At 42.4% G+C, this 20,459-nt stretch overlaps 1 protein-coding gene across 3 annotated transcripts in view; it reads left to right on the top strand.

Moving 5' to 3' along the window:
- Positions 1-227: 227 nt before the first annotated feature.
- The window catches only part of TBC1D1 (TBC1 domain family member 1), an 88,692-nt gene continuing 68,460 nt past the window's right edge, over positions 228-20,459 (top strand). For 2 of the 3 annotated variants that reach the window (XM_081924369.1, XM_081924368.1), the window contains exons 1-2: positions 228-877; positions 13,621-14,078. In XM_081924369.1, the coding sequence (XP_081780495.1) occupies positions 13,662-14,078 (417 nt within the window). In that variant the 5' untranslated portion in view covers positions 228-877; positions 13,621-13,661. The remainder of the gene's footprint in view (positions 878-13,620; positions 14,079-20,459) is intronic. The other variant, XM_081924370.1, reaches the window with a different exon arrangement.

The following is a 20,459-nucleotide window of genomic DNA, read 5'->3' as shown; positions in this document are numbered from 1 at the left end:
GTGTGGTCAGGTCAGGGTTCGGTGTGGCGCCCTTCTGCCTCGAGCGCCCAACCGGCCCGCCTTTTTGTGGTGGGTTCCGAGGGGGGGGGGGAGCAAGAAAAGGCGGGAAAGAGAGAGAGGCAGGCAGGCAGGCAGGCAGGCAGAGCGCGCGCGCGCGCCGGCCTGCAGTGCAGCTGTTTCTCGCACATGACCGCGGCGAGACCGGCTGCTGCTGCTGCGCCACCTCCAAGTCTCTCACTGCGTGTGCTTTTCTCTGAGGCGATTATTCTGAGGGGGAAAGCGCGCCAACCCGCTTCGCCTCAACACCCCCAAGGCTTCGCTGGCGGCCTGTGGAAACTTCTATTTTTACAGCGCGCAACTCCTTCATGGCCCCTCCGAGGCCGCCCAACCCCTTCCCGGCCCGGTCCTTCCTCCTCCTCCTCTCTCCCTCGAGAGACGCGGCTGCTGGATAAGGAGCCATTGCCGCCGGTGCATGTGCCGGCTTGTTGTGGCTCTTCCCTCCGCCGCCTCAGCTGCGCCCTCGGGGGAGAGGCGGGCGCGGCGGGGCAGCCCAGAGAGGGCGCTGTGAAGGAGCCGCTCCTCCGTTCGTCGTTTCTCCCTCAAGGGGACGCCGCCGCCTCACCGCCCGCCCGCCCGCCTTTGACAGCCCCGGGGGCGGGGGAGCGAGCGACGCCGGTCACGTAGCGAACGAAGCAACAGGAGCCGCTTGCGCCCCGGCCAACTTCCTCGTCGACCGCGGGACATTGCCGTCCCCTCAGGGACGAGGCGGGAGGGTTCCGCCTTCCTCTCTCGGTCTTCATCTTCCTCGCTGACATCTCCGCAGACGGCGCACTTCCTTTCAAGGCACACACTCATCCTGCGCTGCTGCTGCTGATCGGTGAGTGATCTTATCTCACCGGCCCCCCCCCCCACGACGTCCCTTCATACTTTTTCTCCCTTTGCAGGTTGATTGACGCAGCTTCTGGGGGTGGGGAGGAGGGTGCAGCACCCACCTAACCCCCCCAGACACCCCCCCACCCCGTGGCGACGCGATGCGCCACGGAGCAACCACGTGTTGCTGTTGCTGCTTCCACTATGACCGTATGTGGGCAAGAGGCTTCGCCGAGGGACGTGGTCTCTCTGCCCCGAGGAGCTTACAGTCTGGATTTTCACAGGGAGCTGTGATGGCGCAAGGTGGCATGGAAATCAATGGAGGCTGTTATGCAATGGAAATAACCAATACCCCCCGCTGCGTTTGGTGGGGGTCGCCTCACCCTCCAGCAGGGGTGCCAACATAGGATTTTTGTTGGGGGGAGCAGGCTTTTGTTGGGAGGGGGCAGAAGAACCTCAGATTTGTATTGATTTGTATTGATAAGGAGGGGGCAGCTACCCCCCATGGCACTCCCTTGGGTGCCAATTTGAATAAATATTGGAGGAGACAGGTAAATCCTGCCCCAATTAATTGATCACGTGATGCAGCGCACACACAAACACCATTTGAATGGCAATGCCCATTAAGGTGGTTTTTTTGGGGGGGGGGTTAAAGGAACCTTGCCCACTAGGAGGTGGATCCTATGCCCTCCAGTAGGCATGCCTTGGGTCTCACTTCAATTGGGACTGAGGAATATAGATCTTACTCAGCTACGCTTTGGCTTTGTGGTCTCACAACCGCAGCCAGCTTTGCACGGTTAGAAGGAAGCTGCGGATGCCAAATGGGAACGTTTTAATAACTGGCACTGCTGACACTGACAACTTGCCTTCAATAATTGTTGCATCAATAAATCACAGTAGAAGGATTGTGAAAACTAGGACAGCTCTCTCTCTCTCTCTCTGTATATAAACAGTTTTAGGTCTACAACAATGCATTAAAATGTTGGGTTTTTTGTTTGCATGTTTGCTTGTTTTTGTCCTGTCTCAACTCGATCACCTTTAATCTATTGGTATGAGCAATGATGTCTGGTTGGAATCCCACAAATATTTGGTTAAAAACCTGTTTAATACATTTCCTGATGAACGCACCTTTTGCCACTTTTTTCATAAACACCCCACCCTGCTTTTCATCTAGCTCCCAAAGCTTACGACAGTACCAGCACTAAAATACTAATTAATGTAATATGCCAGGTGAAAGTAGCATATTTGGAAGTAAAGTTGAGTTTTGCTTTTTATTTTTATCATGTGGATATCATGCATATATCAAGATTAAAAAGAAGTGTTTTGTGTGCTGTGGGTTAAAGCCTCAGTGCCTAGGACTTGCTGATCGAAAGGTCGGCGGTTCGAATCCCTGCTGCGGGGTGCGCTCCCGCTGCTCGGTCCCAGCGCCTGCCAACCTAGCAGTTCGAAAGCACCTCCGGGTGCAAATAGATAAATAGGGACCGCTTACCAGCGGGAAGGTAAACGGCGTTTCCGTGTGCAGCTCTGGCTCGCCAGAGCAGCAATGTCACACTGGCCATGTGACCCGGAAGTGTCTCCGGACAGCGCTGGCCCCTGGCCTCTTAAGTGAGATGCTCCCCACATGCTTTTTATTGATTTTCAAAATAAAAGATACAGAAACATAATACACAAAATTAAATTCTCATTTTCACAGATTTTAAATATGACTTCCTTCAACCTTTCCTCAAATCATCCGTACTGACCTCTTTATAAGATTTCGCATTTGTTAGTTTGTAATGTCATTAAACATTTTGATTCTACCATTTCTCTTTCGACAATACCCTTTACTCTTTACAGAACTCCCTTAAAACCCACCAATGTTATTTGGCCCTCACTTAAATTTTCCAGATAGTTCGTAAAACTTTCCCAGTCCTTGATAAACCTCTGATCTTTTAAGTATCTGATTTTCCCTGTCATTTTGTCCATCTCCACATATTCTAGCAATTTTGCTCTCCATTCCTCAATCGTCGGCAGACCTTCTGATTTCCAACTTTGAGCCAATAGGACTCTTGCCGCCGTTGTTGCATACTGGAACAGCTTGTGGTCTTTCTTTTTTATCTCCTTCCCTAGTAGGCCCAGCAAGAAGGCCTCGGGTTTTTTAACAAAGGTGTATCTTAAAATTTTTTTCAGTTCGTTATACACACTCTCCCAGAACTCTTTAACCTTTTGGCAATCCCACCACATATGGTAGAAAGACCCCTCCCATATCTTACACTTCCAACACTTATTGCAGGAACCATACATTTTAGCTAATTTTGCAGGGGTCAGGTACCAGCGGTAAAACATTTTCATTAGGTTCTCCTTCAGTGTCACGCAAGCCGTAAACTTAATATGTTGTTTCCAAAGTTTTTCCCATTCTTCAAAATAAATGTTATGGCCAAGGTCTCTAGCCCAGTGTACCATTGCCGGCTTGACTTCTTCGTCTATTAAGTTCCAGTCTAGTAACAGGCTATATGTTTTAGATAGGGTTTTGTAATTATTATTAAGTGTCTCAATCTGGAATCTAGAGGGTTTATCGATATATCCTTTTTCTTTGTTATCTTTCTTAAACATGTTATTTATCTGCAGGTAGTGCAACCAATCGTAAACTTGTTCTTTAACCTGGTCATACGGCTTCATTTTCCACTTTCCTTCCTCTTTCATTAATAGTTGTTCATAAGTAGCCCAGTTAGCCCTCATATTTGTTTTTTTAACACTCATAACTTCTAGTGGCGACAGCCAATGCGGTGTTTTGGGCTCTAGCATGTCTTTATACCTCTCCCATACCTCAATCAATGGGCCCTTAAAAATATGATTTCCGAATTCTTTATGTGTTTTCCTGCGGCCGTGCCATAAATAGGCATGCCACCCGGACCGGTTGTCATGTCCCTCTAGATCTAGCACTTCCCTATCTTCCAGTTTTATCCATGTTTTCACCCAGCATAGGCATGACGCCTCGTAGTATAATTTCAGGTCTGGCAGGGCAAAGCCGCCCCTTTCCTTCGCATCTGTTAACAATTTGTATTTTATTCTCGGTTTTTTGCCCTGCCAGACAAATTTTGAAATCACCCTCTGCCAGTCCTTGAATACCTTCATGCCTTTAATCACGGGGATATTCTGGAATAGAAACAGTACTTTTGGGAGGACGGACATCTTAATTGTGGCTATTCTGCCCCAAAATGACAGTTTAAGCCTGCCCCATGTTTCAATATCTTTCTTGACTCCCTTCCATACTGTTTCGTAGTTGTTTTTAAATAGGTCTATATTTTTTGGCGTTACCCAGATTCCTAGATATTTTACCTTCCTGGTCACCTCTATTTCCGTTTCTCTTTGCAACTCCTCTACTTCATCCGTGTACATATTCTTAACTATCATTTTTGTTTTTCTTTTATTTAGTTTAAAGCCTGCCACCTTCCCAAATTGATCAAATTCTGCAAGTACCTCTTTTAGTGAATCATTTGGGTCTTCCATTGTAACAACCAGATCGTCCGCGAATGCCTTGATTTTGTACTCGTTTCGCCCAACTGTAACACCCTTTATACCTTTGTTTTCTCTTATTGAATTTAGTAGAACTTCTAACACCATTATGAATAGCAGTGGGGACAGTGGACATCCCTGTCTTGTTCCCTTTGTTATTGTTATTTCTGCTGTCTCCTCGTTGTTTATAATTAGTCTTGCCTTTTGGTCCGAATAGATTGCCTTTATCCCGTTGTAAAATTCGGTACCCACTTCCATGTATTCCAGTTGTTTTAATAAGAAGTCCCAAATTATATTGTCGAACGCTTTTTCAGCGTCCACGAATAGCAGCAGACCTTGTTTATCACACCTGTCCGTTAGGTATTCTATAATGTTTACGATATTTCTTATGTTGTCCTTCATCTGCCTACCCGGCAGAAAGCCCGCTTGATCTGTATTTATTCTTTCTACCAGAACCTCTTTTAGTCTCCTTGCCAGAATTCCTGCAAAAATTTTATAATCGATATTCAATAGGGAGATCGGTCTGTAATTCTTAATCAGTTGTAAGTCTGAGTCCTGTTTGGGGATTAGTGTGATTAATGCCTCCCTCCATGTCTCTGGGATTTCTCTCTCTTTAAGGATATTATTCATTACCTCTTGCAGTGGTTTCAACACAGCTGACTCCATCTCTTTATAGAATCTACCAGTAAACCCATCTGGTCCTGGGGCTTTCCCTTTTTTTAAGTCCTTTATTATTACTTTAATTTCTTCTTCCTCTATTGGAGCACCTAATTTTCCTTTCGCCTCTATAGGGATCTTTTTTATATTCTTAGCTCTTAGAAATCTTTCTATTTTCCTCAAGTTGTTCTTTTCGGTGTTACTAAAGAGCCCTCTATAAAAGTCCAAGAAGGCTTTCCTTATTTCTTTAGGCTTGTTTATTTCTTCTCTCTCCACTTCTATTTTGTTTATTGTGTTCTGTTCCTTCCTTTTTTTGAGTTGCCAAGCTAGTAGCTTCCCTGTTTTATTAGCATATTCAAAACTTCTCTGTCTTATTTTTTTAACTTTCCATTCAATTTCCCTATTTATCAGCATCGCATACTGAGCTTGCAGAACTTTAATGTTCTCTTTTATTCTCTTATTTTTAGGATTTTTAATCAGTTTTTGTTCGTTCTCCCTATCTGCTGGAGGATTTCTTTTTTCCCTTTTTCTCTTTTTTTGTTCTTAATTGCACCTTGTTGAATGAAGAAGCCCCGCATCACCGCCTTTCCTGCATCCCACACCACTTTTGGTCTAATTTCATTGCCTAAGTTATCCTCAAAGTATTCCTTTAACCTTTTTTTAGCTTTCTCTACTACCTCTTGGTCATCTAGCAAGTAGTCTTTCATTCTCCATCTATATGATCTTCTTTCCAGACCTTTCAGTTCCATTTTTATTGGGTTGTGGTCGGAAATTGTTTTAGCCTGGATCTCCACTCGTACCGATCTTGGAACTAATTCTGCTGAGATCCAAATCTGGTCTAGTCTCGAAGATGAGTCGTTCGGTTCTGAGTGGAAGGTGTATTGCCTTTCTTGGGGGTGTTTAAACCTCCAAATGTCTACCAGATTACAATTTTGAACCATTGAGAAAAAGGTTTGGGGTAACTTTCCTTCTTTACCTGAACTGTCCCTTAACCTGTCCATCTCTAGGGACACCACCCCGTTCATATCTCCTAATAATATAATTTTCTGGTCAAGGTAATCGGATAGCATTCCTTCTATCACCTTATAAAATTCCGATTTTTTGTCATTGGGTGCATATGTCCCCACTATTATTATGTTTTCTCCTTGCCAATTGATCTGTACTCCCACTACCCTCCCTTCCTCGTCTTTAAAGAGCTGTTGCGCTTCGATTTTTTTGTTGATATAAATAACCACCCCCCTTTTTTTGCTTCGGTCCGACGATGCGAATTCATTCCCTAATCTTTTATTAATCAGGATTCTTTTGTGCTTTCTTGCTATGTGGGTTTCCTGTAGACAAATGATATCTAAACATTCTTTCTTTAGGATGTGCTCAATTTTATTCCTTTTGCTTTTGTCGTTCAATCCGTTAACATTCCAGCTCCAAACTTTTAACGCCATGATTGTTTATTTTTATGTGAGCCTACTGTCTCCCCTTAAACCCTTCCCGCTGTCTCCTCCTCCTCTTCTTCTTCCTCCCCCTCTGTCCTCTCTGTTTCACCCTCTAGGTCTTTCTCATCTTCAGCCTCCTCGCATTTATCTTCTTCTTTTTGAATTTTTAGTTCTTTATATTTCCTTAGGAATTTACTGGTTTCTTCTAAGTTTGTCAATTTCTGTCTCTTACTCCTGTAAGTAAAGGAGACTCCTTCAGGAAACTCCCACTTAAACTCTATATTGTTCCTTTTCAATGTCTGGGCCAGTTCCTTGTATGGTTCCCTGCGTTTTAAAAGCCTAACTGGAATGTCTTTAAAGATTACTATGTAGTTTCCCCCTATATTCAGCCTTTTCCCTCTGTTTTTTTGGAGAATCATATTTCTCATTTCCTTATCCTTAAATGTAACTAAACAGTCTCCTAAAAATTTTTTATTTCTGGTTGGTTTTGCTTTCAATCTGAATGCAGATTGTATTACCTTTCCCATCTCTTCTATTGGGATTCCCAACCAGAGAGCTAACTCAGTTGTTAATTTCTCTTTTATGTTTTCTCCTTGCACTTCGGGAACGGCTCTCATCCTAAGATTGGCTTCTCTTTGTCTGAGTTCATTCATAGCAATTAAATCTCTCATATCTTCTTGACTTTTATTTAATTCCAGTATCTCGGCTTTTATCTTATCCTCCTCACGTCTCACATCTTTCATTTCTGATCTTGTCTTTTTCAAACCTTCTTCCACTGCCTGTGTCCTTCTAAATACCTCTTTTAGTTGGCCCTTCAATTCGTTAACAGTTTCATCTATTTTTTTATCCATTTTCTCCATTCTATTTTCTAATTGTTCTAATTTAAGCTCAACGTTTTTCTCACTTTGTTTTATCTCGCCAAACATTCTTAGAATCTCTGCCCTAAACTCCCCTTCTTGTTTAGATCCCTTTCTATCCCCTGGAGTTCCCCCTTCAGGCCTTTTCCCCGTGTTAGACATCTTAATTAGTTAAGGGTTCCGGGTACTTTGTACGGGAGACAATCTTAACTTAGAAACTTGTTGGCCAATTCCCCTTAAACCCTTAGTAGATCAGGAACAACGTGTTTGGCAGTCCTTGTCAGCTCCTCCTAAGAGTCCTTATAAATGTTCACATCGGTCAGTATAAGTGTATGTCTTTATATTGTCAAACTTAGTCAACTAGTCCCTTTCACGTTGAGTCTTCATATATTTGTCATGGGCTTACCAAAGTACCAAAGGTAGCTGCGAGGATGGTAGGCAAGATACTCTTGATAAGCTCCTTGAGGGTATACAAAGATAAGATAAAAGGACGCTCTTCAAAACCCCTTCAGTTCAAGCTAAGGAAGAAAAGAAAGTCGAAGAAATCAAGAGCATATGAAAATAGAAGTAACGCGTCCAGGGGGGGAGACCAAAGGAAAAAAAAGGAGAGAAAAAGGAGATCTGGTTGTAGTAGTACACTTTATCCACTAGATGGCGCTCGCTGTTGCTGCTCGACTCCAGGAGAGATCTCTCTTCCCGTTTAGACTGGGGGATGGGAGACTGTTGCCGGACGCTATATAGTCCTTGGAGTCGCCCTCGGAGATTAATAATCCGTTTAGATCAGCACCAAAACCTCATCGGGTAGGCGAGGTACAGCCAAGAGTTGAGAATCGCGCTGAACCGCGTTGTTGAAGTAGGTAGCCTTTGTTGTTTAATCTCTTCCGCGTTCCGTTTCTCCTAATGGCGACGGCTCCTTCTCTTCCGCTCACCCTTGCTACGAACAACGCCACCTCTCCACCTTCCCCTTTGGTCTTTAATCTTTTGGCCGGTTCTGGGCTGATAACTTTGCCCTCTGTCCCCTGTTTTTAACGACCGACAAATTTGTTGGTCGGGTAGTTTTGTAAAGTTAGTCTTTTCAGGGGAACATAAACTCACTGGTGGAAACTCTCTTATTTTCCCGGCTCTGAGGCTTCCCTGCGTATTCGCTGATTCCGGATAAGAGTTGAACCCCCGTAAAAAGTCTGTTTCTCACCGGGTTTCTCTATTCCAAATCGTTGTATCTCCTCAAACACAGCTCACTCCCCGGTTCCTTTTTGTATGGAAGCAGAGCGCTAGTCTTCTGCGAGATCTGGGCTGTCCGCTACCAGGGAGGGAGGAAATGGCTGCCCTGTACCTGCTGCTCAGCGCCGCCGTTCTCTTCACCTTTTTAAAAGGTTACCTGACGGTGGGGCGAGCAGCGTCCAGTCCCTGCTGGGCCCCTGTATCTCCGGACACCCTCCGGACGTGTATCTGGGGTGCTTGCGCCCTTTTGCACCCCCTTTTACCTCCCTTGTAGGACCGGGTTCGCGCTCTCAGCCGAATCCCTTCTCGCTCCGAAGACGCGCTCCACCGGAAGTCCCCTGGCCTCTTAAGTGAGATGGGCGCACAACCCCAGAGTCTGTCAAGACTGGCCCGTACGGGCAGGGGTACCTTTACCTTTACCTTTATTTCCATTTTCTAAGAGACAGAGGCATAGATTTATTTCTCAGTGCATCATTTTGTTGAGATTCAAAGACAGCTTTGAACGTTCTTTGTAGGCTCTAACTTGTGCCAATAACAAATTGTAGAACTAAAGGCGCCAACTTTGCTCATAACTCAGCACTGCGCTTGTGTGGTTTTCTCTTCTGTTCAGAGATCAAGTGATAGAGGGTCACTCTGCCATTTAGCACTGCAGAGCTTAGGATACAATTTCAGTCTGGGATTTTGCTGTAATGTTGAAATCCCAGTGATACAAGTTCACCTGCGTTAGTGATGATGGAAGCATAAACAACCTAGGAATAAGCATGTAATTTGGGAGGCAGTTTCCTTTTTCAATTGCAGGATGATAACCCCTTCTTCACTCCAAAAATAACCAAATATTGTAACCAGCCTCATCTGTACAAGTACAATGAGGGGTATAATATTTCCTAGTGGAGAATAATCCAAAATGTACTGGTTGGTTAGCAACTTTTCTCTTTGGAGTTTGCTTGTGCTGTATTTAGGGTGTGCACTTGGAGTATTATGGGTAAAAATAATGTCTCAGGAATGTCACAGCAATAAACTCCAATTGTGCTGCTCAGAGTGAAGCGTGCAAAGTAATGTTATACATAGCACAGTACACTCTGGTTTCAAGCTCTATGTTTGTAAAGGGCTTGGAAAGGCTTTTTAGCAGTATTAAAATTACAGAGACAGGGCATAAAAGAGGGGAAAGGTTACAAAATGCATCATACCTGAATATTTAAGGGTAGCTGTAGTCATAGAGGGGAAAACTGCTTAGAGTAGTTAGGAAGGTAGGAAGCTATCCTTTACTCAGTCAGACCACTGGTCCATCTAACTCAGTATTGGCCACACTGACCAGCAGTGGCTCTCCAGGGTTTTAAATGGGTGATGTTCCCAGCCCTCAATTATGTCCTCTTGAGGAGTAATAGACTATAGCCTGCACCATGGCCAGTTCTTTGGGTAGATGGTGAATCAGGCATCTGCAAAACATCTATAAGCAGAGTGACTCAATTCACATATAGGTCAAGGTTACTGATCCCAAGATGCCAAGGTTACTAAATCTGTGGAGGCCATTTATCTAAACTTGTCCACCTTGTATGTGCATTGTAGGCCCATGTGCAGTGTAGCTCTGGGGTGTGGGAAGCAGTCAGTAAAAAATACAAGTTGGGGGGGAGGCCATAGCTTTATTGATTACAACGCAAGAGCTTTGGCAAAGCGAAGGCCTATATCCATGTGATCACCAAGGCAGCCTGTTGGGTGATGAGCTGTGTCTGGACAGCAAAGATTGACCAATTTTGAGATTTCCGCACAGTATGAACCACTTACAGAGAACCTCCCCTGGCCACTGAGGCGAGGGTGCCATGGCTCATCAACCCCCAAACTGGGCTTCAGGACAGAAATCTCTGCCCTCCAAGATCCCTTAAGGGGAATCTCCATTAGCTGGGAAATGGTGACCTTTGCCTGGTCCTCCCTTATAAGGATTCAGCCTAGTGCCTTTTCCGCCATAGGAAAGTTGTGACAATTAAATATTAGATAAAAGCAAAATTACAAAGAATAGCATTAGAGGGTGGGTGGGTGGAAAGATCAGCGGGTGACTGTGGTGGAAGTTGGTTGTGTCCTCTTTTTATGTTCCTGGAGTGGACCAGACCCTGGAGTCTTCTCTCTGATCTGCCCCAGAGGCCCTGCCGCCTGGGAACCCCCTGGGAACCCAGCGATGAAGCTGAGTGGTTCCCAGTTTCATCACTGAGAGAGGTGGGGTTTCCCCTCCCCCAAATGGAAAGTCTGGATTCTTAGAACTGTTATAAGCACCTCACAAAGTGATAATGTCCTAATTTAACTACAGTAAGTACAATTCACTTGCATTTAACTTGTGCACATTCAGCTTTATGTGCATAGCAAAACAAATAAAGGGGAAAGAAAGCAGGCACGGTTCTGGGGGAAATGATTTAGCCATCCCACCTGCCATTGAACTCAATGTGCTTTGACCAGGGCTTTTTTTCAGCTGAAACTCACCAGAACTCAGTTCCGGCACATCTCAGGTGGGCACCATTTCCATTCTAAGAGAACGGGGGAGGTGTTCATGGTGAATTCCAGTACCTCTTTTTCTAGAAAAATAGCACTGGCTTTAACTATATGTAGTTTTGGGTTTAGGCATGATCCCCAGAACGTAACTCCTGCTTATGTTGTGGGTTTACTGTAATTCTTTCTTAGATGCTAAAGAAGAACATTCCAGACTTTTCATGTTGATGATACACTTTTTAGACATGCATCATTTTGCAACACAGTAATTCAGTTTTACTAGCAAACCAGAGGTTAAACTAATCCCTTTCCAGCCCCAGGAGGAGCATGGGGAGCATTCGTGCGACACACCTACACATTGCAGCCAACACGCTAATATGTCGCGACACACAGTTTGGAAAGCTCTGTACTAAAGTATTCAGGTCACTTAATCTCAAAATATTCACACTGATGTTGCACATGTGCACACACACATGACGGTAAAATTACTTATAGTAGTTGGTATTACTCTAGAAGTCTCTCACCTTTACTGTTAAAAGCATGTTGAGGAGAAGATACCAAATATATGTGGCTTCTCCCATTTTTCAAGTCTATTTTCTGGCTGCCACTATAAATCAAACATTCAGCTAGTAACTGAGGGTTACTAAGACCTCCCCACATTCTCAACGTGTTGTCCAATCTGTGCCTTGAATTTCACTGACTGCTGTTAGGAACTAGACTCCATGCTCCACATTTTGAGGGAGAGAGGTAACATGTTCAACCTTCTCTGGAGTTGGATGGTCCATATACTTTTGTGCTTTTGTTTATTGATGTTTTGTTTATTGTTTATTGACCACTTTTGTTATGTGATATTTTTATATGTTGTAAGCCGCCTTGAGCATGGTTTTAATTTTGGAAAGGCGGCTTACAAATAAAATGATTGTGTGATTGATATATCAAATTTCAGCTTTCCTATCAGTTGTGGTGAAAAGAAATTTTATGCTACATCTCTGAGTAAGTAAATGAGGAGCATACAAATGTGCGTCCAGGAATAATAAGCTGTTCTGATAATAAAGTATAGCTTTTCCTTTCTTAGTTCTTAAGCACCACCTTTTTATTTCTTAGCTAGCATTCCTTTTAAAACAAGATACTTTCCTATCTATGAACGGCTGCATGGGAATTTGAACTCATGTGTCCTATTTTAGGCCAGTTTTAAGAGATTGCTTATGTACTGCATGTTATTTAGGAAAGAGGCTAATACTCCTGAGCTATTATTTAGGAGCCTCACTGCAGTACAGATGGTGGGATTTGTGACTGTAGCTAAGCTCAGAGATTGAAAAGAACATTACTATATAAAATGGAAAAAAGAGGCACTCTTGCTATCTCCCTCAGAGTTCAAAAGGCTATGAACTGTTGACAGTTGCTCTCAATCGTCTTAATGTGCTTATAAGCTGAGCCACTGCATATTTTAAGTAAGGAGAACATTTGTCAAAGTACACAAACTTTCATTATGTTGCAAACAAGCATTAAGTCAGGATAAAAATAGTAGACCAGAAAATGTAATATGATTCTTGTGGTGTGATGTATCATCACCTTTGTACCTCCCTAGATATATGGGTTGCTATAGGTTTGATACTGCTTTAGAAGAATGCTCCCCAGGAAGGTCAAAGGGCCAGTTCCTAGAGGATAAGGGCAAGCTAATGTGCAGTCAATATGAACTCAAGAAAAAGGGGGAAGGGTTGTTCGCATCATTTAGTCCCCAAATCAAGACCCAACACCCACACAATCTTTGTCTCCTACTTCCTCCTTCCACACTTGTTTTCTTATTGCAGACAAAACTCTGGCTGTCTCCCTGCCTGCCTCCCTGTCTTCCCTTTCCTACTTAGCCCATGGTGTTGCTAAGTCGTGATGCTTCCTCCTTCTCAATATCTTCAAACAGGGGTGAGGAACCTGTGACCCTCCATCTGTTGTTGGACTGCAGCTCTCGTCTGCTCTGACCATTTGCCATGCTGGCTGGGGATGGTGGGAGTCTGTGGTTCTTGTTACACAAGCTACCATATTTTTCTGTGTACAACAAGCCCCCGTGTATTAAGATGCCCCCTGTTTTGGGGGACTCAAAATTAAGAAAATGGGGGGAGATTGCCCCTGTGTATAAGACTACCCCACTTTTAAACTTTATTTTTTAGTAAAAAACAACAACGTAGTCTTATACATGGAAAAGTACGGTATTTCTTAAAACCTTTGGATATTTTAATTTGGACTTCAACAGTCTTGCTTTTTCTTGTGTTTTCAATGAGCCTGAAGACAAAACCTTGCATGAAAATGTTGTAGCTCATAATTGGACCCATATCAAACAACCAGAATGAATCTACTATAGTGCTGTGGCTTTTAAATAATGAAATAAACTTTATAGCTGGCTGAGGATCATCTGAGGCTTTAACATCCCCATGTTTAAATATGACTTGACTCCTGTAATACTTTTGCCCTAAGTGTGAATCACTGTTGTTAATGTCTGATATGTATAATTACACAAGAAGCTTTTCATTTTATTGCTTAATTTTACACAGTCACTGACATGACTCTTAAATGATAAAAGAGGAAAATTGTGTTAACCATGTAAATATCTTTTCTTTCAGAAGTAAAAGTCTTCATCAAAAAATTGTTTGATGACTCAAACATGGATCCCATATCGTTCAAAGTTAAAAATCCTGAAGCAACCAGTGATGGCTCAATAGACTTCAGTCTTCAGCTAGTAGGTTCTCTGCCAGTACACTCTCTAACCACTATGCCAGTGCTCCCTTGGATTGTGGCAGAGATTCGGCAGCTCAGCACACACTCCTTGAAGGAAGATCCTAACTCCAGCCAAATACGGCTTTATGTCTCACCGACCAGGCTGCGATGTGAAGCAGACACAGGGAAAACCCAGCAGTGGGATCCTCTGATTTGTTCCAGCCTATTTGAGTGTAAGCCACAGCATGTCCACAAACTGATTCACAACAGTCATGATCCAAGCTACTTTGCCTGCTTAATAAAAGATGGAGCAACAAACCCCCAAAGTATCTGTTACGTATTCAAAGCTGATGATCAAACAAAAGTAAGTGATATATTTTTGTTTACATTCAAACCGAGAGATAGTAACAGCTCTTTTAGAGAATGTGTTGCAAATTAAGATGGCATTTAAATAAATTGTATGGTAGAGAGATGCAGCTTCTGTGATGGTTTGACATCCATGCCATACATTTAAGATATGTTACATCACACAAAGAATCCAGGGAACTGTAGTTTTATAAAGCTACTGGGATTGTGGCTCTGTGAGAGGTAAACTACACTTCCCAAGATCCTTTACAGGAAGCCATGACTGTTAAAATGCTATAAATGTGCTTTAAATGCATGATGTGGATGTGAATAGTTCTATTCCATACAAGCTGTATATGATTATTTTCTCAATATGTAAAACAAAGTATCCATTCATTTATCCAGAGCTTCCCCTATTTCATAAATATAGGACCTCTAAAACAAATTATATTAGTACTCTATGACGCTTGGTATTCAGTCTGTGTCAGTGTGCACGAAGAAATTGTTCAGTAAAAGTGGTGCAAATAGAGCAGTTAAAAAGGTAAAGGGTAAAGGGACCCATGACCATTAGGGCCAGTCGTGACCGACTCTGGGGTTGTGGCGCTCATTTCGCTATATTGGCCGAGGGAGCCGGCGTACAGCTTGTGGGTCATGTGGCCAGCATGACTAAGCTGCTTCTGGCGAACCAGAGCAGTGCACGGAAATGCCATTTACCTTCCTGCCGGAGCGGTACCTATTTATCTACTTGCACTTTGACGTGCTTTTGAACTGCTATGTTGGCAGGAGCAGGGACCGAGCAACGGGCGCTCACCCTGTCTCGGGGATTTAAACTGCCGACCTTCTGATCGGCAAGTCCTAGGCTTTGTGGTTTAACCCACAGCGCCACCAGCATCCCTAAATAGGGCAGTTAGGGAGTGATAATTATCCTGTTTGTGCCATATGTCTTTAACTCTCAGCTTCTGTTACCCAGAGAACAGATTCAGTTAGTACAGTTATCTCTGAATATGGCAGTGTATTTGGGGACCATTAATATTTTTAGCCATTTTCTTTCCATTGGAACTTCCTTTCTGCATAAAATAATGAAAACTTTAGATTGGTGGTGGGCCAGGGTTGTCAATTCTCAGCACCCTCAGTAGCTTTTTGAGGGGCTACTTGAACTTGTATAAAACTACTGTAATATGAATCAATAGTATAGACACGCCATAGATAACTTGTGATAAAAGTTTTTGCTTTTGTGTTTGTACAACCTTCTGATTGGCAAGCCCAATAGGCTGAGTGATTTAGACCACAGCATCACCCGCGTCCCCACAATAAATATGGCTTATCATAGGCTCCCCAAAGAATGGAATTGCAGTTCCTCTAGGAAAGGGAATAACTGATAAACCAGTTTTAAGTCTGCAGTATACATACCTCTTTCCATTCCAGACCACATGCTAGTAAATATTAGTCTATGTGTAATTCCTTGAACCACAGGATCTGGGTGTCAAAGGCTGTTTTAGCACGACTGGCTTGGCTGCACTGGGCGCTGTGCTGCAGGGGGTGCCACAACAGTGCTGTAGAATGGAGCATGAGAGACAAGAGTGATGGTGAATTTTAGCGTAGCACAGGTCACCACTGAAATTTGAGAGCCTAAAGTCTGCCACTGTGGGTATTAACTAAAGTGTAGGGTAACAGTGCTGGGACTGACATGCCCCAAACTGCTATGTAATAAATGTGTTGTGACAACAGCATTACAGATTTGTTCCAGATAGCAGGAGGCTGATAGTTCCTTCTCTACCTGTTTTCCTTCCTCTGTTCCCAATATGCCTGGAGTTCTGATCTTTAGTAGCTATATGATGTCATATTGTGAAAACAGAATGGATCGAGTGTCCCTTGCTTTGAGAACTGTTGATCTCAATCAGTGAATGTTATGTTATAACCATGACAATTAAAATCATGGGGTGTCTACCTGCCCCGCCCCCTCCCCAAATACTGATGGCAATAATAATCACCTCAAACACTAGTAGATGATGTTATTATTGGTTATTTTTGTTAATATATATTATTGATCACTGTTTGCTGCCTACCAAAAATGCCCCATTTTGTTTTACACTGTGAAAAAATGATGGTAACATTTACTTGCTTGGCTAGTTTTGGGAGCAGTTTGACAAAACAAGAAGAACAAAACAGTTAAGTAGAGGACTGTGCATGTTTTAGTTTCTTTTGGGGGTATGGGTTTATTATTAACATCATGTTCTAGGAAAGAGCCGAACATTTTCACACAGCTACAAACATCAAATGGATGCAAAATTTATAGTTCTAAAGCATAACATAACATAAACATCTTGTCCTTTTCTAAAAGTCCTATCATGTAAAAAGGATCCTGATTTGGAAGAAGCTCAAATAATTGTGACCCTTGTTTATACCAAGTAAAACAAATATTTCATTAGAAAAACATTTTTTTAAAAATACTTTGCTGCCAAATATGTAGTGAGCCTCTAAACTAGTTCTGGTATTTGTAATCTGAAGGACAAATGTATCTTTAAAAAAATCTGTCCGTAAGATTGTTTTTGGGGTAGCATTTTAAACTTGGGGAATGGTTTTTACTTTAGTCATTAGGTGGCTTCTCAGCCATGTGGAAGTTTTTGAAGTTGAGAATGGGTATTTTTCACGAGACTTTGCTTGAGATCCATGAGCTCTCTCACACTATTATAATGATGTGGCTGTAATATGGTAGCAGACATTGGCCAGGATCTGAAGAACTATGCTGGTTCAGTGTTCCAATGTGACTCTTGACTTGTGCTTTCTTTGAACCCTTTCTTTTGCCTTTTGAACATAAATGGAAGTTTGTGATTTGGGTGTATCTATTACTCAAAAAACAAAAATCCCTCTGCAGAAGTGCAAGTCCTGGAAGAGACAGGACTTTCCATTTTAGGTCCTGGCCATATCAGTGAAAGACAAAATGTATAGCACTGAACATGCATTTTATACCGTAGGTTAGCAAACTCATTAACAGTAAGTTTTTATTTAAGAAGGAAGTGAGAGAAACGTGCAGTTAAGCACTTTCTCGCACACTCCAATTTTCTTCCTCACTTCCTTCTTTGGGGAAAGTAAAGTTAACAAACTGGCAAATGCTGGTTTGCACCAACCATGAACCAGAAATCATGACTGGAAGTAGGTTCTGGTTTGGACGCATACTTTGACTTACACCAGGTGTGGGGAACCTGTGAGCCAGATGCTATTAGACTGCAACTCCCACGAGCTTACTGGGGTAAGCATGGTCAATGGTCAGGGATAGTGGGAGCTGTACTCTATAACATCTGGAAGGCCAGAGGTTCTTTCTCTCAGGCTTGCATAAAGCATGGCTTGCCCAATGTCCAAATTGATTATGTAAACCATTCAAAGAATGGTATGCCTGAATTAGGAAGGAATCAACAGCATGCTCATGGAGGAGAGAAAGTATACTGTTCTATACAACCTTTAGAGTTAAATAATAAGATGAAAGTATAACTATACAGTACAAAGGGTAATGGTTGGTTGAAATGAAAAAAATCAATGTCCACATTAGGACAATATCTTTATTAGGCCAACCAAAATATCACAAAGCAATGCACAATCTTTTGAGTTCTCCTGAACTCTTAATAAGGCTAGGTAGTATACAAAGCAAGAAAATAAAATAAAAGTGGGGAGGAGAGAGAGAGAGAAAAACCCCCAATTGCTGGTGATTAACCCATCATTTCCTACATGTTGAAAGAGTTTTATGATGGACTGATAGGGGAAATAGTAGACATTCATATGAGGTCCCCTAGGTTCTATGCAGGTATAGATTCTCTATCTCTGGAAATACAAAAATACAAGTTAGTTTTATATCGCCAAATCTTATTCTTTAGTCTTTGATCTCCTCTACAGAGGCCAGTCAAACAATTTCAGCATCAGGTGGTTTTGCTTCAATGAGAAAACAAGCCTTCTTAAAACCTTTGATCTCAGAATGCTATTGAAGTGTTCGTCTTTGATATTTAGTTCCACAAACATGCATAGGAAGTACAGTATCTTGAGAAACTTATTGGCCTGGCCAAACAATAAACACATGCTGGCCTATTAATTGCTGGTTAACAGGCACTTACAAGGTGGGCTTATATTTATATTGGGCTGGGAAACCTCAAGCCCAGAGGCAGAACCCTTTCCTATGGCTATGCCCTCCCCTCACTGTATGCTTCCTTAGTGCTTTTGTTTGACTAGAATGTATTGTTGACCTCTAATAATGCTTCTCACATCCTAGATGGCATATGGAGGGGTGTATGTAGAAACATCTGCATTTGCATGGCTGGAATGTATAAAGGAAAGAGTCATACCCAATGTTATGCCCACTTTTACCTTTGGTCCCACCTACCATGGGCACATGGCTCCCACAAGCTTCTCTCTGAGGTAATGTGGCTCTCAGGATGAAAAAGCTGCCTTATCTTGATTTGTATGAAACATTTCTGGATTTCTACAGGTTTCACAATCTAACAGGTATTCATATACAGTTATACCTTGGGTTGTGAATGCTGCGGGTTGCACGTTTTCGGGTTACGGACATGCCGAACACAGAAGTACCGGAACAGGTTATTTCTGGGTTTTGGCACATGCACAGAAGTGCTAAATCTCGCTTTGTGCATGCGCAGAAGTGCCAAATCATGTCGCGCGCCTGCGCACGCAGACATGGCGCTGCAGGTGGCAAATTTGCCTCCCGCATGGATCACATTCGCAACCCGAGGTTCCACTGTAATGTTTCAGCTGTTAGAAGCCCCTTTTCCCATGCAAGCTAACAAAATGTCTATGACTGAAAAACCCCAATAAGTCTTTTATTTCTGGAAATAGAGAAATTGTGACTTGTCTAAAAGCTGTTCAAAATCCACCAATATTTTCAAATGGCTCTGCCCTGCTAACACAATTTTGAGCAGTTGCTTCACTCAGTATCTAAAGTTCAGAGTTTGGGAAAATATTTGGCTTTCCAATTTTTTTACACCAAGTCAATTTAGAAGCTCAAGTAAAAGAATGCAACTTTGTAGCAGGAGTTGGAAGAGAGGAAAAGAGGGCCACCACACAGGTGCATTTTATTATTCTTTATCTTAGCCAAAAGACTGAAAAACAAGAAGATACAGCAGTGGTTACCAACTGGTGGTCCATGGACTGCAGGGGGTCCATGGAAATTACCCAGGGGTTTTTTTTCTGAACAGCCAAATATATTTGTTGCTTAGGATAATAATAGCACCCAATTGGTATTGCACCATTGTCAACCTGACTCCAATCTGCAACTTAGAATAATATTTTTTGGGAATGTGTTTTGAGAAAAATCCATATTTTTGAGGCTTGTAATAGCTGGCTTATACTGTAACCAGCCTTTGTTTGATTCCAGTTCCCCAATAAAGATTTAAAGTAACTATTAGGACCAACAGCAAGAATCTAATGTGAAGAATTCCCCCCACCCCAAAGTTGGCTTCCAGCATATGCTCTTAACTGACTTAGGGACATGATAGGCAAGGAGGGATTGGAGAGGGAAGAGTAAAAGTGCAGTTGCATAAACATAAGCTTTGTTTTGCCTAGAGGCGACGAGTATGCAACAGTACCAATAGTATCGTATTACAATTGGACAGTTAAGTATAGCAGTACCCAGTTGCGATCAGTTGGAGTACTGGATTTGTCCCATGTTTGCTGTAAATGTCCTCAGTACTGGCTAGAAATAGGATGTTTATCTAAGTGACTTTGTGCCTGGCAAGTTTGGTAGTTCTTAGGTTATTTTAAAGCCACTATTTATTAGTGATTATACTTAATGAGTTCAGAAGAAAGATGAAAGTTATCCACATTTTCTTTTATTTTAGTATTTCACGTGGTGTTTTTCTTACTGTATAGTCTTTTATTTTGAGGCTTTCATGTGTATTTTGTATTGGAAAGATTGCTAGTAACCCCTATAAATAAATAACACCGAGCATCAAATTGCACATTAACTTCAGTGTGTTCACTTTTTGTTACAAAACCATATTATTTCACATGGATGTGTATTTCTATTCTTTAGAGTGTTGGAATATGACCTGAGAGACCAAGGTTCAAATCCTCACTTAGCCACGAAACTCAGTGAGTGACATTGCACTAGTCAGTCACCACCACTCAACCTAACCTATCTAACAGGGTTTGTTAGGGTAAAATGGGAAGCAGTAAGTAACCATGTATGCTACCTTGAATTCCTTTAGTGAAAAGTGGGATATAACTGGAACAATACAATACATGCACACTACTGAAAGGCTAGTGGAAGTGTCTGGCATTCTGATCAATAGTACAGTAGGCTACCAGACTACACAGCCAGTCAGGACTGAGAACTGATGAGGATTATGTACATTATTCCGCTATGAAAGGCATAGAAAAGACACAGCAAACTCCCCAA

This window comes from Podarcis melisellensis (assembly GCF_964234715.1).
Source record: "Podarcis melisellensis genome assembly, chromosome: 9".
In the NCBI taxonomy this organism is placed as follows: domain Eukaryota; kingdom Metazoa; phylum Chordata; class Lepidosauria; order Squamata; family Lacertidae; genus Podarcis; species Podarcis melisellensis.
This window is presented reverse-complemented; position numbering and strand designations above follow the sequence as displayed.